This window comes from Lutra lutra, chromosome 7 (assembly GCF_902655055.1).
Source record: "Lutra lutra chromosome 7, mLutLut1.2, whole genome shotgun sequence".
In the NCBI taxonomy this organism is placed as follows: Eukaryota; Metazoa; Chordata; class Mammalia; order Carnivora; family Mustelidae; genus Lutra; species Lutra lutra.
Genome location: NC_062284.1, coordinates 111,798,515 through 111,825,817, shown reverse-complemented (window position 1 = coordinate 111,825,817; position 27,303 = coordinate 111,798,515). Strand labels below are relative to the sequence as shown.

The 27,303-nt window shown below is 44.9% G+C and overlaps 1 protein-coding gene across 5 annotated transcripts; it reads left to right on the top strand.

Annotated features, from left to right (window-relative positions):
* Positions 1-1,627: 1,627 nt before the first annotated feature.
* Positions 1,628-26,291, top strand: MAX (MYC associated factor X). Of its 5 annotated transcripts, XM_047737554.1 has the most exons (5): positions 1,640-1,886; positions 2,631-2,657; positions 10,055-10,162; positions 23,379-23,502; positions 24,756-26,291. In XM_047737554.1, exons 1-5 carry the CDS (start codon positions 1,851-1,853, stop codon positions 24,941-24,943), a joined length of 483 nt encoding a protein of 160 aa, XP_047593510.1. In that variant the 5' UTR covers positions 1,640-1,850; the 3' UTR covers positions 24,944-26,291. The 5 variants fall into 5 exon arrangements, with proteins under 5 accessions (XP_047593513.1, XP_047593512.1, XP_047593510.1 ...); XM_047737556.1 differs by lacking the exon at positions 23,379-23,502 and having other exon boundaries at positions 1,629-1,886; XM_047737555.1 differs by lacking the exon at positions 2,631-2,657.
* Positions 26,292-27,303: the final 1,012 nt, after the last annotated feature.

The following is a 27,303-nucleotide window of genomic DNA, read 5'->3' as shown; positions in this document are numbered from 1 at the left end:
AAGCCTAAGAGTGATTTTAACTTGTAGCCAGTGTTGCCCCATAATGCTTTGCACATAACTGGCACCAAATAATTTTTTGTCCTAGTTTCTAATATGAGTTAGCCCTAATTCTAATATCCAGCTAATTAACTCACTCAGAACTACTTCCCTGTCTCCCTTACAACCCCTCAGCCCTTAAAATGATCTGCTTATGTCTGTATCCCCCACTGGACGTTGAAGGAAGATTAGGAGACAAAAGTATTTAGAAAAGGTAAGTTTACTTGCAAAGATGTGCAGACTTCACTAGGATGGGATCACTGAGTAAAAATTACAACAGATATTTAAAGGGAAAAACGTAAAGGGAAGATTACCATGGTTTACAATTGTCTTAAACACTGATGATATGCTCACAAGGGAAGATACCTCACATATCCCTAGATTTCTGTATTCAAAAGTTAGTGATAAAATGGTCTTCATTAGGGAATGGGTAACTTATGGGAAAAGCCTAAAATTTCATTCACTTTGGACACCAGGTGTAAAAGAGTAGGTCAGCTACTTTATCTCGGGTTGAAGGTGTCTTATTTTGTTTTTTCTTCCCTGTGGGACTCGAGGTACACTCTTAGAATGATGGCCGTGCAGTATCATTTTTGTTTCCACAGCCGAGCTGCATGAAGTCAGGGACCAGTCTAATCTCATACATTATAGTATCCCTGTGCTGGCACATGATAGGTGTTCAATAAATATTGATGGAATAAATATGTTTTAACTGGATAGGGAGATGCACAAGTTTCCCATTTTGATATTTTTTGCAAATCTTAATTACAGCACTCTGAACTGGGCACTCCCTAATCTACCTGGGATACAACAAACTCAGAATGGGTTTTACTTCCACTTAAATGGTTGTTGAGGATCGGAGGTCCATGAACTTGCGAGCCTCACGGTGAGCAGCAAGGACAGTCACCCCCGGATGAATGGATACAAAATTCTCATGGATGGGAGCGGTCCGTCAGGGAGGCCAGTCATCCGGCCAGTCCTGTAACGCCACTTAACACCTGCCATTGACACCTCCCCACTGCCAGATCCCAAAGGTTCGCGTAGGCATTCCGAGCCGCGCCCCCTAGTCCACAGCTGCAGGATCCCCCCCCCCCCCCCGACCCTCCCCGCCCTATGCGGGTTCCGCCCCAGGGAGCAACGCAGAGCGACTCAGGCATCAAGAAAACAAAGTAAAACCAGTCACGCCAAGGAGAGGCAGCACTATTTAGGCAGTCGGCTACTCCCCCAGAGCCTCCACCCTGTCCCCTGGGCCAGGCGCCCGGCGCTCGGACCGTGCCGGGCTCCAGGAGCCCCAGCTCCCTCCACGTGTCCTGTCTTCCCAGCAGCCTCCTCTGCTGCCTCGGGAAGAAAACCTCCTGACAACTCGCGGTCTGCGGACTACGACTCCCAGCAGGCACTGCGCCGCTCCGCTCTCCGCCCCCTTCACAGGACACGCAGGCGCTCTGGACTCCGTCAACAGCCCGGACTGGCGAGGACCGTGTGCAGTTTCTTTATGGGATTTGTAGTTTTTCTGGAGGCAGCTGGGCCGTCAGTCAAAGGGACGACAACTACAAGTCTCGGCGTCCCCAGCGTGACGGGCCCGGTCACGTGGCAGGGGGCCGACCGGGCGTGCGTGCCGCCGTTGATCCGGTGCTGCAGTGAGGAGGTGGTTCTCGCCTGTGTTGTGTGTGTGTGTGTGAGTGAGAGAGCGAGTGAGTGAGTGAGTGAGTGTGTGTGTGGGGGGACTCGGCTAGTTGTTGTCGGTGACTTCCCCCTCCCCTCCACCCCTCCCCCCTTCCCCGCCGCCGCTGCAGTGGCCGCTCCCTGGGCCGTAGGAAATGAGCGATAACGATGACATCGAGGTGGAGAGCGACGTGAGTCCCGGGGCTTCTTCCTTCCCGTGCGGGTTGTCAGGCGGGGACAGCGGCCAGGGCTCTCAGCGGGGCGACGGCGGCAGGGGGCCGGGCAGCCGCCTCCTCCTTCCCCTTACCACCCCCCGCCCCACCTCGACTGGGACCGCCTCCGTCGCGCTCCCAGCTCGCTCCCCTCCGGGCTCCTAGCTGGAGCGGCCTTCTGGGACTGGAGGTGGGGTGGAGACACGCGGCCTTTGGGACCCCCACCTCCCCCGGTGGAGCAGGGTGCTGCGGCCTCTGGCTCCCACCCTGTCCTGCTCAGGATCTGGGGGACTGGGACGGGGTGCGCCCGAGATTCCATTGTCCAGATCCCCGGAAAGGGGACGACGCTCAGGACCTGCCCCCTCGGTCTGCGATCAACCTCTTCCCGAGACCCGCGGATCCTGGGGGGGGGTTGAAGGAGGGCTGAGAGGGGGTGGGAGTGCCCAGATGCCCCGAGCTGGGTGCGAGGGGAGGAGACAGTGCTCTGAACCCCCTCCAGCCAGAGTCGGATCCCGGAAGGAGGGGCGGCGCTCGGGACCCCCCCTGCCCCGCTACCGGATCCCCCTGGGGGGAAGGGGGCGTCGGGTGAGGAGGGAGGGAGGGGGGTCGGGCTGACTCCCCACCCGCCGCTTCCTTCGCCGCCGGCATTTTCTTTCTTATTATTGAATGTGAAGTGTAAAAATAACTTCTATATTTTCTATTTTTTTTTCTCTCTTATTCCAGGAAGAGCAACCGAGGTTTCAATCTGCGGTACGTCTCCTACTCTCCATTTCATTTTCATTTCCGTTCAGTTCTAGTCCTTTTTGGGGTCAGAGAGAAAAAGAGATTGTTTATTATTTTTAATACTATAGTAAACTCTCCTGTTAACCGCTAAGGTGAGGCGGGACCTTGTTCTGGGATTCTAGGTGGGTGGGGGGGTGGGTTTGCAAATCTCATTCTAGACTCAGGTGATAAGTTTCAGAGACTGTAGGTGAGTGAAAGGAGCGGTTTGCAAAAAAAGGAAAAAAAAAGAAAAAAAAATTGGTCGTTCTGTAGTTCCCAGGTGGGGGAATCTAGCTGTCACTATGTAAGTGTAAAATGAGAAATGTCATTCCGAAGTAAACTGTGTTATTTCGGGGCAAAGTAGTCAGATTTACTTTGGAACAAGAAGGCGCTAAACCATATATGCATAGTTGTGTGAAGCTGAAGCCACATGCAAAAATACCCATCATGTGGTCATGTGACTGCTGTAGACCTATAGAATATAGCACAACCTGGTATTATTCTAATACAGAAATTAGAAATGTAGAGGAACCAAAGGTTGAATACAAAAGTGTCGCAGACAGCTTGTTCTGGTCTATTTGAGTTGAAGGAGACGTATGAAAAATATAGAAAATTTGTTGAGAAGTGGCATCGCAGAGATAGATTTGCTAAAAAGTGGTGGTTGAGACCACACAGTGTTATCAGTAATTTCTCATGGTTTTGATATTAATGTTCTCAGTAGATGGTTCTGTGGATTTAGATAGACACTAATCTCGTGCCTTTCCAGTCTGGGACAGTACTGTGGGTGTTCCATGAACAGATTAGAGAAAGAAAAAAAGAATAGACAAATCAGTCAGAGAGAGGAAGAGAAGTACATCAGAGTATCTAACATTTGACAGATGGGAATAGTACAAAGTTTATAGAATGGGGATCAAAAATTCAGATGCCTCTGGGCGGCCCTGGCAGTAAAATCGTCAGAAATAAAGTAAAGAGCAGAGGTGAGGACTAGGTTCTGGGTTGTACATGTCTCTTCTGAAAAGGCAGCCACTACACTCCAGTAGGTTGTTGTTATGTGGGAGTAAGGGCTCACTGTTGCCAGATCTTCCTATTTTTAAAGATAGTTTAGAAATCCAGATTTTTATGCTATTTTTCTGACTTTTGAAATGTGGGGACAACCAAGTTGTTTGGGAACTTGTTAGAATATGCAGGACAGGATACCACTTTGATACCTCTGATATCCCAAGATAAAAGCAAGTCCTCTTCCTTGTACCTGCTCTTCATTAGAGCAAGTAAAGTTTCTGCAGGTTGTCCAAGCAGATAGGCATTAAGAAAAAATGTTGTTTATTGAGAGTTTACTGGAGTATGCAGTTGTTCCGGAGGGTTTTAAAAATTATCCCTGGGTGATAGTCACTAAAAAGAGTTTGTTTTGTTTTATTTTTGCTTGAAATATTGTCAGACACTTTATGCATGTATTTGGAAACTCAGTTCTTTTTTCTAGTCACTATGATCCTTAATAATGTCAACGTGGAGTTTCATGTTTGGGATCCAGTCTATTTAAAACACTTTTTTTCTTTCCCAAGTCGCCAGTTATAAAATGTGCCCCAGGGCTTGATCAGGGTTGGAGGATAGGGATTGGTTAGGCCTCCTTTGCAGAATCATTATTTGACTTGGAATTACATTGGCTTTCCAGTGAGAGAGTTTTCTTTGTGAAAGTTTGGCTTACAGTTCTTGAAAGCTTTCCGCTTTTCAAAATATCCATCCACTTGGGTATTGACGTGAATTGCTTTATTAAATTATTAAAATGTTTCGACTCTCCTAGAATGCTAATGTCATTGTTTTTTTCTAGATATTTTTAGTCTGATGTTAAGGTGCCTAGGATTTTTGTTTTTTGATTTTGGGAGGTGAGCAATGGGAGTGGATTTGACCCTCTGTTTTTAATTTGAGACATCTACTTGCTGCGACTTTTAAATACTATCTGGTACAAAATAATCCCAATAGCACGGCGAGAAGAAGCAATAGATAAATTTTATAGTATATCAAACAATTACTGTGAACAAGTAGGGTAAAAAGGATTTGGGAGTTTTTTTTCCTCTGAATACATCAGTTCATTTCCTGCCATATATATAGATATAGTATAGATAATATATTTTTTAAAACTTGGGGGAAACTGTTCTTAAGCTTGTGTTAATTCAGAAGAGGCCGTGGACTGTGAACAGCCAAGGATTTAGGACTATAGAAGAACTTTTAAAAAGTTATTTGGAAAAGGTTCCATGGGTCCTGATGGAAAAAGAGGCCCTCCTTTGTGTTTTATAATGTCACTACACTAGGCACAGCCTTGCTAAGTGTGAGAAACGTAAGATTCTCAGCAAGGACAGTTAGGAAGTGAGGCTAACTATAACAGAAAGTGAAACTGATTTGACGAATATTGTTTTCTGTTGCCTCAGTGCAAATGGCAAACAGCTTTTCCAGTGACCAGTAAGCTTTGTTGAAGGAAATAATCCCAAACAATATTTTTATTACTAAATGCTATCTTACTGTTTTTTGGAGGGAAGAGGTTACATTTTAAAGATCATTTTCTGGGACAGGTACATTTGGTTTTATTTCAGTTTGGGAAATTCCTTTTGGGGAAAATGAAAGTATATGAGAAGCATAGGGTCAGTTTGTTAGGAGGGAATCCCAAAGCCTTTTTCAGCACCTTCTCCTCCATACCAGCTGAATGTGTTGCAGTTACAGTAGGTTGTTGGGGGTGCAGTTTCACTTGTGGACCCTCCTCATGTGAAATATTTTTAACTTCTCAGCGCTCTTTGCTTCTTTAGGAATTGTAATCCATTTAGAGGGGAGTGAGCTTGGTTGCCTTTGAGATTGGAATTTACTCAGGAAACGATTATCTGTTTTACCTGGACTTCGTTGCATCTCGGAAGTGCTGCACACTGCCTGTACTCAGTGTGTGCTTCAGAATGTTGACAGCGATGCAGCAACACCAGGCTTGCCTCCTAAGTACGCCTGTTTGTTAGAGAAAAGGGTAATCTTATGTTTTAAAGTTCTTTTTCAAGATGGCCGTATTGGGGAAATAGTTGATCATGGAATCCAGCTTGGTTTTGAATTAGAATTTCATGACCAAGCCAATTTTACTCTCTTAAATGGCTATAGTTTGACAACATATTTGGTTTATAGCATTCCCAAGTTCATTCAGGCACCAAATCATACAAAAAAAAAAAAAAAAAAAAAAAAACCAACCCTCAAAGACACATGTATTTAGTAGATGTTAGAGATACATAGCAGGCAGTCAGCTTCCAGGAAGACAGATACTGGAAAGTTGAAATTCATATTTTTGTTAAGGACCTTTGGAGTTTCTCATCCTAGCTGCCTGTTACTTCGTGTTGCAATTTTCAGGTTGATTAAAATGAATTAAGTTGCTTAGAAATTCAGCTTTATTTACCCTATCTGCTTGCCATCAGAAGTAATAAGTAGATCTTTTCTAATGAGAATTTTGAACTTGTATATTTTCCATGTTTGTGTTTAAGAACAGCAGCTTACTAATAATAAGCAACACTCTCCTCTTAAATGGCAACCTTTGAAATTCTTAAAGGCAGTAAATGTTTCGTGGGCAACTCCAGTTCGGTATAGGCTGAGCATTTTTTATATGGGAATTAAGACTCTCCTTATAGATGGGGTTAGATGTCAAGTAGTGTGAAAGAAATAGCATTGTTCTGGAGAACCTTGTGCGTCCTTGAATAATGGAGCGATATTTCCCCATGCTATTTGCCTACCTAGAACTTGGAGGAGACAAGGCTGCTAGCTGACATAAATGCTTTGAATGTAGATGCATTCTCTATGCAATAAGTTGGAAGGAAATAATTCAAAGAGATTTCCCTCAATTTTGAATAGACCTCTGCAGCTTGAATGACCTCCTGCCGGTTTAGCAACTTCTTGGTAACAAAATAATGTTTGCTTTCAACATATAACAAAACTTAAGATACACGTGCTTGTTAGTGTCAGAGGTGGACAAATTGTAGGTGAAGATTTGGACTCTGGCTGCCAGTGTGGAAAGTTTGGTGGAAATAAAACTGAGAGGCTGAGTAAAAACCTTGGCAGAGACGTCAAAGCTGGAAGCGATTTGGTGCTAGAGTTCCTGTTGAGCATCTGTGGGCCACTCTTCAGTATCACACAGCCCTTTAGGATTTCTGTTAGCCTGGAATGCCCTGAAGAAAGGGTTTTTTGGCAGAAACTGCAAATTGAAGGAAACTGAAGGGGGCGGCATCCAGCCACTGCTCCTATAGGATGTGAGGAGGGAGGTATTTGGGGGCCTGCTATGCAGCCCAAGAATACTCTGCTGTCTCCTAGAATTTGTTTGGTACCACTTGTTTTCATTATCAAATATCTTTCTCAGTACAGGCGACAGAAAGCTGGCTAATTTCTGAGTTGAGCTTTATTTGTTTAAGACACACAGTTCTTTGACCCTTCCCCCATGCCCCCCCCCCCCTTTTTTAAACGAGTTTTGAGTTTGTGGGAGGATCTCAGATGCTTTATACTGGAAGTCTTTACCCTGTTTTTCATTCTCAACTCTGAAATCTTGGCCCTTTCAAAAAGGGTTGCCAGCAAGTGAAGACTATTAACAAAGCAGTGATAAGCCTGGCAACTGGCCCTCCATTTGGATGATGTGGAGTGGGGGACAGGGGAGTATTATTATTGGGCTGGATGGATCTCTGTGGTTTGGAAATGTTTCCCGAACAGAATTCTCAGCTTTGTGTAAAGGTTTTTCGTCTCTTCTTTCAAGCCACTAGAGATATCATTTAGTATAGAGTTGCCTGGATTTAGGCATGTTAGTTCTGCATATTTAACTTGCTCTTTCAAATGAGGCCTAGGGAGGAGAAAATACATCCTTGCCATTGTCTCTGAGAGCTTTGAAACTGACTCTGGTTAAAAGTAGCAGCTTGGGGATGGACATGGCAGCAGGGATTGGTCTAAGATTCTACTCTTCCGCTAGTTAAATTGGGCCTGGAACCACCACAGAAATTCCATCCACTACTTCGAGAACAACAGTCCCCAGCCCAGGCTTTCTACCAGGCAGTGGACTGCTGCCTTTCCTTGTTGAGCCAACTTCTCAAACTTGGCTGGCTCCCCAGATGAGAAGCCAAGATTTCTGCTGATGGTCCACAGCCAAGTTCACTTAACAATCCTCTAACCAAAAGACTTGTCCATTTGAGTCCTTTCAGGGCTCAGTGAATGGGAAGGGGGTAGTGCATTGTGGGGATGATTTTGGTGTTAGATTATACCTAGCTCCTCCCCTCTAGTGCAGGCCTGAGTGAAACCAAGTCCAACTTGATTCTAACCTTTTGAGATTTGCAGAACTCTCCCAGAAAGAGAACAGATAATTAGGATTTTATTTGTATCAACAAGAGGAATTGTGGGTGACTCTGCTGTCAGTGCTTCTGTGTACAGCTCTTAAGCTGTGAGGAGGGCCAGAAATCAGGGTGATTTAGTAGACAGGAGTATCTTGGACTGTTGCTGGAGACCATGTGCATGTAAATAAACCGTCTGGGAGTCTGTAGCAAATGATGGAGAGGCAGTTAGATGCCCAGTGCCATCTCCACCTTCTCAGTGCTTTAGGTATAGTCCAGGTTAGAGCTCAGCCCACCTTACCTATGTAGGTGACTAGAGGGGACAGTAAGTTAGGAAAGGACTAGATACTTAAATATGCTTAATTCCTTCAACTTATTTCCTACTGCTGTTAGAAGGTATCGGCATCTTGTTCTATGCTGTGTGAGAACAGTCCGGGTACCTATAGCCTCAGTTTATCTGGTGTCCAAACTTGATTGTTACCTCAGTTTCCCCATAAATTCCATGTGTCATTAAGTTCAGCAAACACCACCACGAATTCAGACTTAACAAGATTAGGAGGGTTTTAGAAGTGCCCACGCATCTGCCCTCAAAATGACTTGCTATGCTATATAGAGTCAGGGCCTCTGTGGGAACCAGGTGTCCAGTTCAGCAGAGCTGTTTGAGAGACCGGGAAGTGACTTCAGTTACCACAGCAGCTCCCAGCCGCCTCTTCCTCTCTAATGTCTCAGACTTAGGATTAGATAAAAGAATTTCAAGTCCTTTCATTCCCACAACTCTTGTCTTTATAGATTTTTGTCTGTACATCTTGTCTAGTACAAGGATTCATTTGAGGCATTCTTGTGCTAAGCCAAGTTATTTACTCTTGTTGCTTCATATCTAGACTTCCTGGTGCTCTGGGTAGGTTAAAGCTACCCAGACTTTCCATATACAGACCTGTTCTCTGGGTTAGCTCAGTGCAACCTTGTGTATTCAGGGTACATTTTCAGAGAATATTATTTTCCATAATTCCCAAAGTGTGGATGTGATAAAAAGTTCTTGCTTTAGACTAAGTTAAGCATCTGTGTTCCATTCGGAGGGAATGCCCTTTTTTTTTTTCCGGGACCTGCTGAAGCTCTCTTGCAGTGCTCTCCAGCACTCTCTTTTGCCTGAGGCCAGAGTATTTTGCCATTTCTGATTTGTCGCCAGTCTTCTTCCCTCTCCAGCTGATAGTTCTTTGTGATGTTAAGCAGGACAGGATAAAGACTTTGGGCCATGGGTATTTAGATAGTGCCAAATAAACTTGACCTGCCACAGGTGCCTGAGGAAATTTATTCAGAGCATGTGGGTGTCAGATAATTTGCTATCTAAGAACAACCTTTCTGGCACTGCGTGTGTGAGGGGAAGCCCTTGGCAGGATAGCACCATGGATAAACTTTAAAAAATAGGAACTCAAAAGGTGGTTGGTGTCTTTATCAGCTCTGTCATAATCTCAGATTCATGGCATCTGGGTTTCCTAGAGGTTTTAGTTGGTTTCTATTGTAGAATTTGGTGAGCAGGTCTTAAATTAGTCCCTTTTAGCAAGGTAGAGACCAGTCTCATGGTGATGGGTTTCACACGGAAAGAAACACTGCACCAGTGACCTTACTCCTTTCCTGGGCACCCCCCATGGAGAATCTTTTACAGTAGGGGTGATCACATTTTATAAAGGGACCCCCTAGAGCTTTTCCCTGTCACTTCCCAACCATGGACTGGCGGCTGTTCTGTCACATAAGTAAGTTGTGGGGGAAGACTGATGTTGCAGGAGAGTTACACTTTGTCCCTGTGAATAACTTTTATTTTACTTATGCATGAGCTGGATGCATCGAGCTACTTTGGATGTTCCTGTCGCAAGCCTTGCTCACCCCTTTCTCCCCCTTTAGCAGATCCTAATTCTGGAGACTCCTAACTGCCCACCTCGACAAGTCCTTCCCAGCCCAATCGCCAGGGACAGCGCTGACAGCATATACTTCCAGGCTATTCCCCACCCACCTATCGTAAGCAAAAGGAGGGAAAATGCTAATGTGCTCTTTTTCCTGTTCTTCTAGGCTGACAAACGGGCTCATCATAATGCACTGGAACGAAAACGTAGGGACCACATCAAAGACAGCTTTCACAGTTTGCGGGACTCAGTCCCATCACTCCAAGGAGAGAAGGTGAGTTTATTGAGAAAGCTGATGGCTACCACTAACTTGAAACTTGCTGGGGGGCTTACCAGGGCACTCACCTGTCTGGAAAGAAATGGAATCAGAGATATTCCGGTTGTGTGATTTCCTTCATTTTTGATTCTTTGGGGTATCATTGCACACCTGCTCTGTTCTTAGCAAATGACAGATGTGATGGAGCTGCTTCTAAGACATTAATAAGAGTTATCCTTTAAAATAAGAATTATTTATAATAAGTTACTCATTCAAGGAATGATTATAACTATACAGTACAGAGAATAGCCCATAAAAGTTCAGGATAACACGAATTTCTGAAGTCAGTGATTCCCTAGCCCTCTATGAGAATTTCTTTCTTATGGTTCAAACTTAGTACTTATTTTAAATGAGATCTCTCGGGGAATATATGTGAGCCAACCTGGACATTAATGATCTTCCAGTTTCAGCACCTTTTATTTCAAGGCATATATAAAGAGCATTTTAAGCTATAGGACAAAAGACTTAAGGAAAGAAAAATGTTCATATGAAGTGGAGGGAAAAAATAACTGGTCTTTGCTTCCCTCCACCCCACTGATGGCCTTCCAGAAACCAATATTTTCCCGGGAGAGGTAGGCACCAGCTGTTTCTACATTTGAAAAACAAAGTTGGAAGCTTTGAGTAAAAAGCCTATGGGTTAGGGTCACTTCTTGGAATTTGGAGAAAACATCTGTTTGTGCAGTTAGTTATAGCCTTAACACAGAATGTAGCCAGCTGCTGTCCGTAGCAATTCAGTGGTATGAATGGCAGACTGGAAAGAGGACCTGTGTTTTTTTGTTCAGTAATTCAGTATTTTTTTTTTTTTAAACATTTTATTTATTTATTTGAGAGAAGAGAGAGACAGTGAGAGAGAGCATGAATGAGGAGAAGGTCAGAGGGAGAAGCAGACTCCCCGTGGAGCTGGGAGCCTGATGTGGGACTCGATCCCGGGACTCCAGGATCATGACCTGAGCTGAAGGCAGTCGCTTAACCAACTGAGCCACCCAGGCGCCCCGTGATTCAGTATTTTAAAAAGCAACTATTTTAAGAAAAATCATTACTCTCAGGTATGCTTTGAATGACTCTCCTGATATAGCTCTGTGGGTGGGGGTCCTGAGTTTGTTTGGTTATCCAGAATCAAACTTAGAACCATTATAGTTTTACTTTGTTTATACTGCCACTCCGGTCAGTCATGTGCTTTATGCCTTATCTAAGGTGTGGCTTTCTCTGTGGCTGAAGCATGGAGTAGGTCTAACCTCCATGAAAAAAGCAAAACAGGCCAGGTGAATACCTAGTATTGCAAAACCAGGATTTGCCATGTATTAGGTCTACTTACTGTGGACTTGGTTTAGAGGCCTTGAACTAAGTGCTTACCTAGAATAACAACATTCCTGGGCACAACACTCTCAAAGCAGCACAGGAAATCTTTATGATGGATAGGCAGACTCATCCTTTCAGAGCACACATGCAAAGGATTACCTCTTGCGATTGTCTGAACTGTAGACGGTGCTTATTCTTATGCCATGGTATCAGTTAAAACGGCTTTGGTGAACTAAATGGACAGGGCTCCCTTAAGTCTCACATCTAACCAGGAGTGGCACCAAGGCAGTGTTTCCCAAGAGGTGGCCTGTGGCTCACTCCCTTCAGATTCACTGTTGAGTGCCATTCTGGAGGCAGGCCTGAGGATTTATATTTATAACAAGCAGTCAGGTGATTCTTAGGCATTTTTAAGTTTGAGAACACTTTGGGAGAAGCTGGTCATAGGAGGTCAACTATATCTTTTTCCTTATCCAGCATATTTTGCACTGCTATAATACTCTTCTTTAAGTCCTTAAGATCACATTGTCCTAAATCCCATTGTCTCTTTTCTTCAAGGAAGTTGCTAGTTTAAATTTGGTAGCCTTACAAACTGAATAGGTTGTCATTTGATGTGGCCCATTCATTTATTCAATCACTTCATTCATCAGATGTTTATTGAGGGTCTGCTGCATGCCAGGAACTGTTGTAGATACCAGGGAAACGGCTTAGAACAAAACACACAAGCAGAAGCTCTTTTTCTGGTGAGGAAAAGCTAGAAAGTGAACTAATAACTGTAAAATATATATAGCTTGTCAGATAAGTGCTATGGAGAAAATTAAACAGGGAAGGAAGGGTTGCAGTTTCAAGAGGTCAGACAAGGAAACTCACTGGCAAGTCATCATTGGAACAAAGGTTTGAAGGAAGTGAAAGAACTAGGTATCTGGTAATAAGCACTCCAGGCCAAGGGAAGGCAAGCGTAATAGCCCGAAGGCAGGTACCTGGAAGTATTGCTGTGCCTGTCAAGAACAGAGGCCATGGTGGCTGAGGTGGAGTGAGTGAAGGGACCATAGAAATGAGGTCAGAGAAGTAGCAAGACTAGGGAAAGACAAGTAGTCAAGGGGCCAGGTTATGTGGAGCCCATTAACAAAACCCCAGTGTGGGATTGACCAGGTAGCTTTCTGATATGAGAATCCTGTTCTGTATTATAATCCAGATATTCCACACTAAGCATGAGTAAAGTCATTCTGATCCCCTTCCCACCCAAATTCCACCATCTGCATGATTTTCCTTGTCTGCCAGCATTGTTTCACAGATGCTGGGGGGGAGTCTAACAGAAAGAATACTTTGTCTCTCAGTCTAACCAGTGCTCACTAATGTTGCAATTTTTTAAAAATACGGTATTTGAACCAAAGGAAATTGGCTAATTCTTGATTTGTATTGCAGTAATTAAGGTTGCAACATTATGTAAATAATCATGAGTTTGGGGGAGCTCAGATCCAATTCTTGCAGGGAAGATGTCCAGTCTCTTGATTTGGGCATCTTCTAAGTTCCAGGTGACTTCTCCCTTCATATTTGAATTACCTATCATACATACCTAAGTTTTTTGATTTTTAAACTGAAACCCCATACTGAGTGAATTGGATCCTAACCCAAGAGTGAGGGATACTTGTATAAAAAAAATAGCTTTAAATGTGAGACCCAGACTCTATCCTCTGTTTTCTTTTTTTTATTATAACATAAATGTTATAAAAAGTGGTCACCTTTTGCATAAGTAAAAAAAAAAAAAAAAATCAGTAATAACCAACATCTCTGTTGTAACATAAAAGTAAGCGCAACAGTTCTGTGAAGTTTTATACTAATAGAATTGAACATTGGCTATTACTGCTGTTCCTATCATCATTACTGTATCAGAGATGAGGAAGCAAGCTTGAGATCATGATCCCCATCTGTAGCTGGACAGGGACTAGAACTTAGGACTGCTGATTGCTGAGGTCAATCTTTCTGCCACACTGGAGGGGTAAACAACTTGAGGATATTTGAATAAATCTTACTTAAATACTTATATCTTTATATTGGGAGCTTCTCCTAGGTAGAGCCGGTAAACTTGGCAGTATGTCATTCCAGGGCTATTATTACTAAAACACTGTCTCCTAAAGTGGCATATGTAGGTGACACTAAAGTACAGACAGTTGAAGATCACTAAAATCTGTAAATTTTTCGGAGTCCTCTTAGCTCCTCTGAGAAAACGACCATTACAACTGGTGGTCCGTTTGGGTTTTGCCATAGGTCCCAGTGTTAGCAAGTAGACCCTTGAACTCTATTGTTTGAGTCTCTTATTTTTGGTGTAGTTCTTCCACTGGACATCCCATGGGGAAAGATGGGATGGAAATAGAACTATCAGCCACTCAACCAGAGAAAGGGATGTAAGGGCAAGGACAACTGTTCTAAAGGTGCTGGGTGGCTCAGTTGGTTAAGCATCTGCCTTTGGTTAGGGTCATGATCCTGGGGTCCTGGGATCCAGCCCCACATCAGGTTCCCTCCTCAGTTAGAAGCCTGCTTCTCCCTTTCCCTCTGCAGATTCTCTCCCCTGCTCATTCTCTCTCTCTCAAATAAATAAATAACATCTTTAAAAAGGAAGACATTACTTTTTCTTTTTTTTTTTTTAACAGAATTATTTGTTTTAAGGGTGCTAGGTTGGGTGCTAGGAAGTGTTGCCTGTGGCTTGCTGGCACTGAGCTCATCCTGTTTTTTCGGGTTCAAGACATTGGTGACCAGCCCATCAGTTTGCCTTCACATGGGGAAGTGATTCTGCCCCCTGCTCCATACCTAGCATCCAATCTCACTGTCTCCTTGACATGGTTGACTTTAGTGATAAAAGGTTCTGTTGCAACATTGCCATTTGCCGCTATACAGTGGTTTAGAGAAATTTCTTATCTTTTAAGTCTCTTCCTAAATGCCTGTTTATCTTAATAGTTAATTGTTCTCTCAGGCAGTTGTGCTCTGGATTTCTCCTTTCTGGATAGAGCTGTGTTAAAAAGAGATAATATATGGGTGCCTGAGTGGCTCAGTCAGGTAAGCAGTTAAGTCATGATGCCAAGGTCTTGGGATCGAGCCCCGCATGGGGCTCCCTTCTCGGCAGGGATCCTGCTTCTCCCTCTCCCTCTGCCTGCTGCTCCGCCTGCTTGTGCTCGCTCGTTCTCTCTGTCTCTACACCAAATAAATAAATGTTTAAAAAATTTTTTTTCAGATAATAAAAGATACTACCTAAGATGAAAATAAAATCAGGGTTTCTTCTAGTGAGCATTAAGTTCAGAATTCCTTCCTTTTGGGTGAAAACATGAGGGCTCAGAACTATCTGATAGTTCTCAGTACAGAGCCGTGGAGTGAGAGCACCAGAGGAAAGCATGGGTTTACTCCATCCTGGAACTAAACAGCAACAGCCGATAAGGTATGGTTGTGTACACCGGTTTAATTGAGACCCAAGACCCATGTTGAGCACTGTAGAGGTTTAAAAGGTATAATAGAGACAGTCTCCTCTTGAGGGTCTTGTTCTCTTGTTGGGAGAGAGGATTATACCACTTAGCAATAATAAGATAACATGCTGAGCATTAAATAAGAGGTTAAAATACCGAGCTAATCTGTTTCATTTCTATTAAAGCCTGCTTTTCTTAACATGCTAAGGTGTTGAAACCAAATAGCTCCCTTATACCAGGGAGCCTGACGGTTCTTACAGCTGAAGGTCACTCTCCTGTTAAACTCACTCAGAACTGTGACTGGGGCACTTAATCCCAGCTGTAATTCTACATATGTTTGTATGGTTACTTGGCGACTGTCTGCCTATCTGCCATACTGCACCATGAAGGCAGGGAAGTCATCTTTTGGTCCTGTTTTCTTCCCTCAGTGCCTGGCACACGGTAGGGTGCAATGAGTACTTACTAACTGAAGGTTAGAAGACCCCGGGCTCCCAGCCACATTATCCTGGCAGAGGATCGTCCTGGTGGGCACCTTTTAAGGCATGCTGTTCCTTCAGCAGCATGCTTCTATGTCATATAGAGGCTATTGAAGGGATTATCTTTTAAATAAAATGTAAACCACAGTGCTAACCATTTCACGTCATTACTCATTAAGGTTATTTCCTGGCCAGACTCCAACCCAGGCAGTTATTTTCTTCAAAATTAATTTTTTCATTGGGGCATCTGGGTGGCACAGTTAGGTGTCCAGCTCTTAAAACAGTCCATAAAACTCTTGGTTTGGGCTCAGGTTATGATCTCAGTGTTGTGGGATTGAGCCCTGTGTCAGGCTTCATGCTCACTGCAGAGTCTGCCTGAGATTCCCTCTCCATCTCTGCCTCCCACTCATGCATGCACGTGTGCACTCACACTCGCTTGCTCGCTATCTCTGAAAATAAATAAACCTTTAAAAAAATAATTTTTTCAAAAATATAATTTTCTACCTTATATTTGTTGTCCATAGTTGCCCAAGTCTCATTCAGCCCTGGGCTCAGCAACTGTAAATGTATTGATTTATTGAATTCTTTGTAAACTGTATTTATGTGCTACTGAAAAGGTTTTCAGTGCCCGTCATGGTAAAAACTGGTGTTCTGTGTTCTCTAAATAAGGTACCCACCTTGCCTTCCTGCTATTTTCTCCTCCTTCCCTTATTGTGGAGTGGCGTGCACCCCTCTGCTTCCCCAGGAGTGTCATTTATCAAAGTTCCTTCTTCTTCTCAAGGTCCAGCTTCAGCCTTAAACACCCAAAGGACATCGGGGTTTCACAGTGAAGAGACCCAACAAGAGGGCCCTCCAGCCTGTGCTACCCTTTGTTGCTGGAGCACCTCCATGTTTCTCCCTGCCTGGACCTCCCCCTGCCAGTCTGTCTCTTCCTGTCTGCCTTCAAGGCTCTTACCAAGCAGTTCACCACCCAGAGAACCCCGCAGTACTGTTCCCCCATCAGCTCCAGCGGGCATGGACTCCATGGGGCCTCTCCTATGTGTCCCTTCCCTCTGTGACAGTCTTACCACCTGACTGAGAGGTACACTCATTGAGGACAGAAGCCTTGTCCCACTCTGCTGGAAGTCTGCAGTGCAGAGCAAGGAAGGGCTCACTCCTGTGGGGAGGACTAGAGAGCCAGGAGGCTTTTCCATACTGAAATTTGGAAGGGTGCCGGATTGTTTCCTAGGCTCTCCCTTCAGCATTTCTTTTGCTTTTTTCCTTGTAGCAAAATTGCAAAAATTTTAGGAAAATAGGAAGAAGAAAACAGTACCCCCTTTCTCTAACACAACTGTAGCCTTTCCTTTATTCTAAGATTTGGAGACGTGTTGCCCTGTACATATTTAAAGTGAGCCATAAATGCGTTTTAAATTTTCTAGTTGACATAGTAAAAAAAAGTAAAGTAACAGATGAAGTAAATTCTAATAATATATTTTATTTAACCTAATATGCAAAAATAAGTATGACTTCAATGAAATCCCATGTATTTTGTACTTAATAGCATAGCTTAACTCAGTCTAGTCACATTTCAAGTGCTTATTAGCCATTTGGACCACAGTGCAATTCAGATGTATCTCCCCCATTCCACACCTCATGTTAATATGACTAAAATTGGGTGCTGTCTCACAGTGAGTGCCAAAAGAAACTTGCCTCCATTTCTTCCTCCCCCAAAAAGCTGCTGTTGCTAATTTCATGAAATAATGGATGGAATCTAAGAAGCAAGGAAATAATGGTATTATCAATCTGTATATTCCCTTTGGATTTCTTTGTATACATGCTTTACATGGGTGAGATGTTACAACTTGTTATCACAGAAGATGCTTTTTGCACAAATGACAGTGTTCATATTGTTATTAGGCATATTTCTGTTGGTCAGTTATGTTGTTTCCCAGATTTTAATTGTATAAGAAGTGTAGTGATGACCATTTTGGTGTAGGTGATAGTTTTCGTACAATAGATTCCTAGAAGTTGGGTTGCTAGGTAAGAACATCTGGTTTTTGCTTTGTGTTGACAAAATGCTTTCCAAGAGGATTGTTTTCATGTCTTCATTCTTCCATTTCTTATTTTGTAAAGCAAATGCTGAAGACTGGTCCTTTTTTTAAAATCAATTAATTAACATCTAGTGTATTATTAGTTTCAGAGGTAGAGTTCAGTGATTCAGCACTTGCAAATAACACCCAGTGCTCATCACATCACGTGCCCTCCTTAATGCCCATCACCCGGTTACCCCATCCCCTCCAGCAACCCTCAGTTTGTTCCCTATAGTTATGAGTCTCTCATGGTTTGTCTTCTGATTTCGTCTTATTTTTCTCTCCCTTCCTCTGTGATCCTCTGTTCTGTTTCCTAAATTTCCATGTATGAATGAAATCATTTGATATTTGTAATGACTAGTCTTTTTTTTTTTTTTTTAAGATTTTATTTATTTATTTGACAGAGAGAGATCACAAGCAGGCAGAGAGGCAGGCAGAGAGACAGGAGAAGCAGGCTCCCTGCTGAGCAGAGAGCCCGATGCGGGACTCGATCCCAGGACTCCGAGATCATGACCTGAGCCCCAGGCAGCGGCTTAACCCACTGAGCCACCCAGGCGCCCTGTAATGACTAGTCTTGACAGTGTCCTAAGAGCTCCAATTTTAACCATTACTGGAATTTTTAGTAGGCAAAAGGTAGTAATTTTGTATTCTGTGTATTACTGGTGAGATTAAATCTTTTTCCACATGTCTGTTTCCTAGTTGCATGTCCTCTTTGGGGAACTGTGTGCCTCTGTCCTTCATTAATAAGTGTCACACCTTCATTTCAGACTGCCTAGAGCAAACGAATAGAGAATGCAAGGTTTGAAACATGATCTGTGTTGACCCTTACATGTCTGACTCCTGGCTTAAGCCCCTTAAAGAGCATGAGGACTACCTTCCTGTAGTAATCAATAAAATGGTCCTTCGGACTGGGGAGGGCCTGCCAGCGGGAAGCCTGGAGGGGCCACATTGGGCTCGTTCTGACCCCACAGCCTTCCAGCCTACCTTATTGGCGTTGATGGGTTTTCCAGTTTGGAATGAACTACTTTAATGTAAACCCAGATTTATTAAGCAAATCCTTTAATTTTTATTTTCAGAAGATGGTTTATTCAAATGGAAATGTATGTCAGCTTTGGCCTAGCTTTCTCTTTACTTTAATGTGTATAAAAGCTTTTGCAGATTTCAGAAAATAATGGTTTTATGTTTCCTTAAAATATGTAGTACAAAACAGATGTCAGTTAGTGAGGCAGGCAACATTCTGTTTTCATTCCCCAGAATATGGCGTTTTGGTTCTTGGGGGAACAAGGCAGTGGTAACAGCTTGGTAAGAACTGGTTTTGACAGTAAGGAGGAAAACTGAAATAGGACCAAGGTAATTACTTCTTGAGTCAGGGTTAGGAACCTAGGGAACAGCGGTGATTCAGTATAGTGAACATTCTGGCACTATTCTTCTCTTCCTTATTCTCTCCACCTGCTTTCTAAAACAACGTGGGTTTTTACACAAATCCAGAATACGGTAATAAGATTTACATCTCCAGAAACATGTGGCTCTCTTGCCTTATATAAAAAATTGTGAGAGTTGCTACCTTAAAGTGGGGCTTAGTAACCTTGGATTTTATCCTAACATCAGTGTTAACTACTTCAAGATTCCTTTGGGGCCTTAAAAAAGTTCTAATTAGAATCATACTCTTGGGTTTGGGTCTTTTTGTGAACTATGTCATTGTTTCTTGCTGCAGCACATGAGGTGGGTGCCCTGTGTCATGCTCAGTTCCATTCAACTGGGTGCCACTGGAGGCTGGGTTGGCACTTGCCTCTCTTTGTTGCTGTGGGCAGGGATGCCACTAGGCCGGTAGCAGTGGCACAAGCCCAAGATGGGATAGGAACCTGCTGGGCACCTCAGCAAAAGCCACCCCAGGTCTTCTCCTGTGTCCATTTTGGCTGTGCCCTTGTTAGGTAATAAGAAGACAACAGTACTGTTGGGAGCTGGCATCTCCCTTCCCTTGGGGCCAGGTTCAGTCCATTCTCCCACACTGTCTCATATCCTCAAGTTTTTTCTGTTTGCTGCTTCTCTGCTAGAAACCTGTTTAGTTTGCACCTGTCTTTAAAAGAAAAAGAAACACAGTCTTCCTTCAACAGCTGCTATTATTACAAGCTACTTTTTTCTCATTTCTCACTTTTTCAGCCTAATTCTAAAAAACTAGTCTTCAACTTCAGCTCACCCCTATGCTCTTTACCTGTGCAAGGATGATTTACCTAAACTCTGACTATTCTAAGGAAACCATCCTCTTCTGGGTCTTTATTGACATCTTGTAGATTAATCCCTTTCCCTCCTGCTCAGACTCTCCTCTCTATGACAACACCGCCAGTGTATTTCTGTTGGTCTTTTCCACAGCTTCCTCTGTGCCCACAAAGTAGAAGTGTCCTGGAGGCCTGGGTTCAAATCCTGACTGTCCTGCCTACTAGTAAGCAAGTTAGAGCTCTGTGCCTCGGTTTCCTTATTTATAAAATAGGGGAAACAATACATCAGAAGGTTGTATGAAGACATTTAATAAGTACCCAGTAGGTGTTAGCTGTTGCCATCACTGTCGTCATCATCCTCTGTATTGCCGTAATGTGGCCATGGCTTTCAGGGAACTTCTGCGTGGCTCCCAGAGGTGGAGGAGGAGCCTGAAGAGCCATTTTGCATTAACTCATGCTGCTGCTACGTAACAGGCCCAGTACCTCTTTGGTCCCCTCAGCCACAGTGTGTGCTGGCTCAGGGCTGTGTCCATTTCTGCTCAGAAAATTAAAATCAGAATTAGTGCCTCCTGATTTTAAAAACTAGCAGGAAAAAAATTATCCGTGTCCTTACTTGGTATCCAAAGGCAGTAGTCTATATGTGGACACATTGACTTACCAAGTCCTATCAGCTCGGTCACATACACACACATACAGATTGCTGACTCAGCCAACAGTGCATTTCAGAAAACAGAAACCGAAAGCCCAGGCCATTCCATAGTCCATGCTATAAAGTCTGGGGCCACTCCACAGTCCGAACCATAAAGCCCGAGGTTCTTGTCTGTTTCTTATTTACTGTTCACATAGTAGAGACTCCTAAAGGCATGGAAGGGTCTGCCCACACCCTAATCCTGTGGCTGGGCACATGATCTCATGGTTTGGAAAGCCAGGAAGAGGGGATTTTAGATGTCTGGCATTTTCTAGTTTCAACAGTTTGCTTTCACCCCCATCCCCGGACTAGACATGCATGTAATTTTGGGAGAATTCTGTATGTTGTGCTTTAATTTTTTTACTGGTTGGATTTTACTTAGTACTCTGGGTAGGGCAAAATAAAGTTAATTGAACCATTCTTTTGGACTTGATAAGGGGTGACCTGGGATGCTTTGCTCTCTGCAGGGGATGGAAGAAGGGCTGTGCTTATTAGCCTTCTGGAGGCCCTGTGCTGGGTTTATACCAGTCCGGCCTTCTTCACGGGCCTCTGTGTTCTGAGCATCTATGAATTTTAACTTCATCTGAAAACTGCCCTGAAATGGGCGGATCACTGACAGGATCTTTTCCCCTCTTGGGTTTGTTGTGCTATGCTCACTGCTCACTAGACGCCACAGTTCCATGTATTAAGTCTATGAAGAAGACACTGGCAACTCTTGGGCTGCTCCTCAGTGTGGTCCTTTTAGGAAGAATCATCACTGAGCATGCGCAGTCTTGCGTTTTTTCCCTTGTCCCAGCTGCAAATGAGTCATTAAATAAGAACCAGTGTTGCTTTCTGGGAACTGTTGGTTGAAAAAATAGACAAACGTTAAGAAAGACTAGGATGGAAATATCCATAGCAACTAGATCATTGATCAGGTGCATAGAATTTGGAGGGCTGCGTGGGGTCTGAGAGAATTTCTGGTCAGATAAGAAATAGCCGTGGAGAAAAAATTTAGGTCTGTGGTCAGAGAGCCCAGAATGCACCTGTCTGCTGGGCTCCTGAACTCTTCCTCGCCACTCTGCCGCCAATCCTCCAGAACTTCTTGTAAATCCCATCTCTAGTATCCGGAGAAGCAGAGTATTTTAATTAGTCCTTTCTAATTATGTGCCCCTTTTTTCATCTTATCCCTTAGTAATTACATCCTAATAAGTTCCTTCAGCAGAAATGGAAAACAGCGTCTAAAGCAGCCTTGCAAGCGCCCATTGCTAGATACTCTCATTCTCCCTACAGAAGCTGACTGACTCCAGAAACACACCTAGCTTAGTCTCCACTCTTGTACCCCTGCTGTGCTACTCTCCCTGCCCAGAGTGACCCTTTCCCACAGATGTCACCTCAGTCTAATGTGTGTACGTGTGTGTGTGTGTGTGTGTGTGTGTGTGTGTGTGTGTGCATGCTTGCACACACTCACAGAACCAAGGCCATTGCCTGACACACAGTAGGTAATGGTCCCAGCCAGAAACCATCTTTCCTGTGGCCTTTCTAATCTATACTACTCAAGTTACACTTGTCGGTGCTGCCCTGTGATTTGTCTGTGTATAGATATATTTATTTCTTCAGCTGGATAGTAAGCTAGCTTCTGGGTCAAAGAAGCCATGACTAATACGTTTGGTTTCCCCACAGTGTCTGCTCAGTACCTTGCACATAATTTGCAGCAGATAAAAATGGTTAAATATGAACAGTTTCCTTTTGAGGAAATTGCCTTAAGCGTGCTATAAGTAAAAAGCCTGGAAGTTCTAGTACTTGTGAGAACTGGTGAATAAATTCAGGCCTTGCAAAGTTCTCTGATCTGCAGCCTAGCCTGAGGTATATAAGTTGAGATTGTCAGGATTTAATACAAGTAGATACAAGGTTTGCTATCCTGAATGTAGATGTTTTCTTTGCCATTTTCCCCTGTTGTGTCCGGGTTGTTTAGGACCCATTAGGATTGTAACACAGAACTGTTCAGTACTGCCCTACCCTGAGTGAGAAGCTGTGCTACACACTCAGCTTCTAGACTACCCTGCCTTGGGTGTCAGTCCTCTGGGCTTTATGCCATTCTACTAGTTTGGCTGGCTAGCCGCTGGCCATGAGTAGCTCTGGCCATGTTTGCAACCTGGAGGGACTCTTTTAGGCATGTTGGACCTCCAGGGTCCAAGTAATCCAACATACATTTTAATGGCTTGTCAGCTTGTTCCTCTAACAGGGCAGTGCCTAGGCTGCCCATGGCCATGGTCAAGGTGTGGTTGCTTCCTGAAATGGCCCAATCTCCTGCCCTTCCTGTGTTGACATCAAGCTCGGACAGCTTTCACTAAGTCTCTTCAACCAGGGAGGCTAAAATAATGACACAGCAGCATGGCTCAGTTGGAAATAGTTAACACAGCCAGGCTGTGTCTGAAATCAAGGGACCTGGATGAAAAGCTTTACACCTACTCCAGTTCTGAGCTTGATCTCCCCGAGGTCTTGCTTTTGTTTTTTTGGCCCAGCTGCTCATATCACTCCCTAGTAGAAAGCGGGTAACGTCAGCTCTCAGTTAAGTAGTATTTTAATGTTTTCAGACGTAGCCAGGCTGAAGACTTGAAAGCAACCTAAAGAACCTCAGAGGGGATGGGAGGAGTTCAAGTTCAGAAGTCAGATGGATCCGAGTTTGAATCCAGGCTCTGCCACTATCTAGCTGGTGACTTTGAATAAACCAGTAAAGTTCTCTGAGCCTCGGGTTCCTGGTGGAGCTGCCTCCCAGAGAGCGCTGCTGCGAGGTAAGCCACATACGGCGCTCGACACCTTGCCTGGCGCAGAGCAGGCTCCTCCGCAGCAGTTCCTGGCGCCGCCGCAGCCCTGTGTCGCCTCACCCTCCTGCTGCCATTCCCCTGTGTGCTCTCACAGAAAGGCGTGGTTTCCTCACTACTTGGACTAGGTCTTTATTTTGTTCCCTTTGCTTTTTCTCCTGTTGCAACAGGCATCCCGGGCCCAAATCCTAGACAAAGCCACAGAGTATATCCAGTATATGCGAAGGAAAAACCACACACACCAGCAAGATATTGATGACCTCAAGCGGCAGAATGCTCTCCTGGAGCAGCAAGGTGAGCCCCTGAGCTGGTGGGGCCACTGGCCCTGCTATGCTCCGGCCAGGTCAGCGCTTCGCACCTGGGCCTGCAGAGTCAGAACCAGTTACAGAGCGCGTGCTCATAAGCAGCTGCCGCCTGCTTCTTGGGCTGAATAGTAGAGTGTTAGAACCATCCTGAGGCAGGACCTGAGCCACCAGTGAGGGAACAGTGGAGTCCAGGGGTTGGACGTTTGAAGACTTTTTCTGACCTGATCTCTCCCCTTCCTGGGGCTCAGGTGCTCTGCCTGCAGTAGGGGTCACACCTGGCATCAGGTGTCTCAAAAGAGCTTTGAGGTCCTTGGATTGGAGTGTGCTGTGTAAGTACCAGAAACTCCAGGTGTTCAGGAACAGTGAGCCCTCCCCATTGTCAATGGTAGTCCAATCAGGGCAGCCTATGGGCCAGGCCCATGCTGTTCTCCAATGCTCACACCCGCCTTTTCCTACAACCACAGGGGAAAGCGAGAGCTGATCAAGTTCTTTGTTCCTGGGGAATTCACTTCTCTTCCTCCCTCATGGAAGATGCAAGTAAAAGGAAATGCAAGTAACCACCTGGGTTAGAACACCTCAAATAAAATAAAATAAAATAAGATAAAATAAATGGGTTGACCTTCCAGGCTCAAGATGAGCTGAACCCCAAGGGACGGGCAGTGGGAGGCGGCAGCGGGTTGGTTACTGGGCCAAGCAGCCTGCATGTAGGGGCTACATGTCAAAAGGCCCAGGTATTCCGTGTGTATTGGTGACTTGCTTCCAAGTGTCCAGCTTGTCTTTCCAAGTGGATCTTGTACAAGAGAGCTAAGCCAAGCCTTTTCTTTGGCTGACACATCCTATGTCATCCTTTCCTGCTGTTGTGTGGCCTTCACACCCTTGTGGAGTCTGGCATGGCCAGGCCAGCTTCTCCTTTGTCATTGCATTGCTGGGTCCTGCAGGGACCTGCTCCTGTCTCTACGCTCGGCTTCCATGGCAGGACGGTGACATCACAAGCCTTCTCTTTAGGGTTGGGTGGCATTGCGGAGTGGCTGGCCATGTCCACTGGGCCCCCGGGTCTGGCTGGGAAAGGAGGGCAATGAAGCCTGTGGGTGGAACAGCCACCAGAAGGGTGTTACTTCTGAGCCACCCTGGGCCTCGGGGGCCGGCAAGCCCTTCGGAAGAACAGGCTGGACCCTGAGCTGAGACTTGGTCACTCCCCCAGTCTCCAGAAGGCTGTAACCCGCTTGCTTGGTTGCCTTTCAGTCCGTGCACTGGAGAAGGCGAGGTCGAGTGCCCAACTGCAGACCAACTACCCCTCCTCAGACAACAGCCTCTACACCAACGCCAAGGGCAGCACCATCTCTGCCTTCGATGGAGGCTCGGACTCCAGCTCGGAGTCGGAGCCTGAAGAGCCCCAAAGCAGGAAGAAGCTCCGGATGGAGGCCAGCTAAGCTCCGCGGGGCAGGCCAGCAATACAAACTGTCTGTCTCCTCCATCGTCCCATCCTTCTTTCAGTTCATCCCTAGAACCCTCACAACCATTTAAGAGACTTTTTTTTTTTTTCCTCTTTCTCTCTCTCTTTTTTTTTTTTTTTTAATTTTATTTTTACGTAGAAGCTCTTGGACAACAGCTCTCGTTCTCCTTCCCCATTTCCACATTTTTTTTTTTTTTTAATGTTTCCCTTCAGGGATTCCCTGTACCCACCAGGAATTTTTAAACCAAAACACCCCAACTTGGCAGCTTTTTCTGTGGAGGACAGACGGCCGGCCGGACCTCTGAGCACATGATGTCCCGACTGGCTACCAGCTCCTCCGGCCCTGCCGGGCACTTGCCCGGAGGACTCCTGCCCCTCCCAGGCCTTTCCTCCCAGGCCGCCCTCACCTCCGTTTGATAGACTTTGTGAATCTGTGGACTGCTCTACTTTAAGAAGATGACCGGTTTGGAGTAATCAGAATTAATCCCCCTTCTTTTTAAGGATTTTTTTTTTTTTTTTTCTAAAAAGCTATTTATCGCTCCTGTTAAAAGACCAGATCCTTGAAGAAGTCTGTGGTATAAAAACAAGTGGGGACAGAGTTGCAGCCCCGTCTTTGGCCTGTTTCGCTCCTGCCTCTCTCAGCCAGCCTTAGGGGGAGGGTCGCGTGACACCCGTGTGGTATGTGTGGGGGACAGCGGGCAGCAGTGAAGTGGTAGCCGCCATGGGGTGGTAGGGGGTGGGACAAGGAGGGAGGATCGGGTTGGGGAGAGGTTTTGTATTGAGGGCCAGTGATGATGTTTTGATATTTATTTCCTGCTACTGAAATTTGAATCTGAGTGAATTGTCCCTATTTCTGATGATGTCGGTATTGCAAAACGACAGATTCATAAAGTAATGATCAAATCTTCCTTTCTTTCCGTGTGTATTTCTAAGAAATAGAGCCAACTGATTTTGTATGTAAATACCAAGAGCAATTTACCTGGTACTAAACCCGCCCCCCAGTGCGGACCCTTCCCTGCCCTCACCCCACTCCCGTTCCACCTGTCCTGGAACCTGTTCCCATCGTGTGATCCAGCCCTGGTCCTGGCTGCGGTCAGCAGATCCCAGTGAAGGGTTTTGTGTGTTTAGGCCTCATTTCTTTGTCTTTTTCCTACTCCGTTCCTGGCATTTGCTGATTTCTAGTGTGTACTCTGTAGTCTCAGTCCGTGTTTGATTCCATTCCATGGAAATAAAAAGTATGTTGTACATACTGCCCAAGAATTGTCTTGCAAGTTAAGGCTTTCCCCTTTACTATAAGACTATAAATAAAAACTTATTTTATCCTTCTTGGTGGTGGTGTCTTCTTGCCCTTGCAGAGGCCAAGATGGTTAAGGGAAGGGCCCTCTGGAGGCCATGGGGCCCATGGGGAAAGCTGAGAGAAGGGCTGAGGTCACTTACGTGGGCTTGCAGAATCTGGGGCTCCTGGAAGTCACAGCAAGCCCCTTGTTGTAAGGGCTCAGCTCAGCTGGGCAGACCAGGGGATGGGTAAGCCAGTGGTGGTGACTTTGCTTATCGGATAGCAACTTTTAAAGTTTCAGCAGGGGTGGGGTTATCCAGAGCATTTCTAGAGGCAGTTCCTGCTAAATAAATGACACTTGGGGAATTGGTAGCCCAGAGCTATGGGTTTGGGTTTCTCCTGGTAAGAAATGTCTAGCTCCTTTGCGTTTCTAGAGAGTTCCACCACGGTAAGAGGAGGCAGCAAAGGAGCTGTCAAGGGCTGGAGGTAAAGGAGGCTCGTTCAACAGCATCATGTTAGCTCTACTCAGCCTAGCGACCAACACTGGCCTGAACTTGTTTCACCTTGAAAGGAAGAGAATTTATGGCCAGAGCACAGCTCAGCTTTGGTTTTCCTGTCTGGCTGACAGGAAACTGCTATTCCTAGACCAAGGGAGGGATTGAAGTTAAATCGGTTCTTTGATTTGTCCCTCTCTTTAGAATGGCAGTGCTCGGGCTCCTGTCAACCGGATGTCAAGTTCAAAGGATCTCTTTCAGTTATGGGAGTCGATAGGTAGGTCATGTCTCTACAACAGGCAGTTTAGAGCATGATCAAAACATGATTGCAATTAGGAAAACAAGGATGCTGGGGGAACAGCATCCCATTTACTAAACACACTCCTTCCCAAGATAGGAAAGATACTAAGAATGAGAAAATGGGAATGAAGTCAGGTGATTTAATAAGCCCTCAAAGGTCGCGTACTTTCTTCTTTTTTTTTTTTTTTTTTTTTGACAGAGAGATCACAAGCAGGCAGAGAGGCAGGCAGAGAGAGAGGAGGAAGCAGGCTCCTTGAGAGAGCAGAG

Bases quoted from the DNA above. Each gene is read 5' to 3' on its own strand.
- MAX (XM_047737554.1), top strand. From the start codon at position 1,851: ATGAGCGATAACGATGACATCGAGGTGGAGAGCGAC. The intron at 2,658-10,054 runs GTACGTCTCCTA...CTGTTCTTCTAG, and splicing joins AACCGAGGTTTCAATCTGCG to GCTGACAAACGGGCTCATCA. The intron at 10,163-23,378 runs GTGAGTTTATTG...CTGTTGCAACAG, and splicing joins CATCACTCCAAGGAGAGAAG to GCATCCCGGGCCCAAATCCT.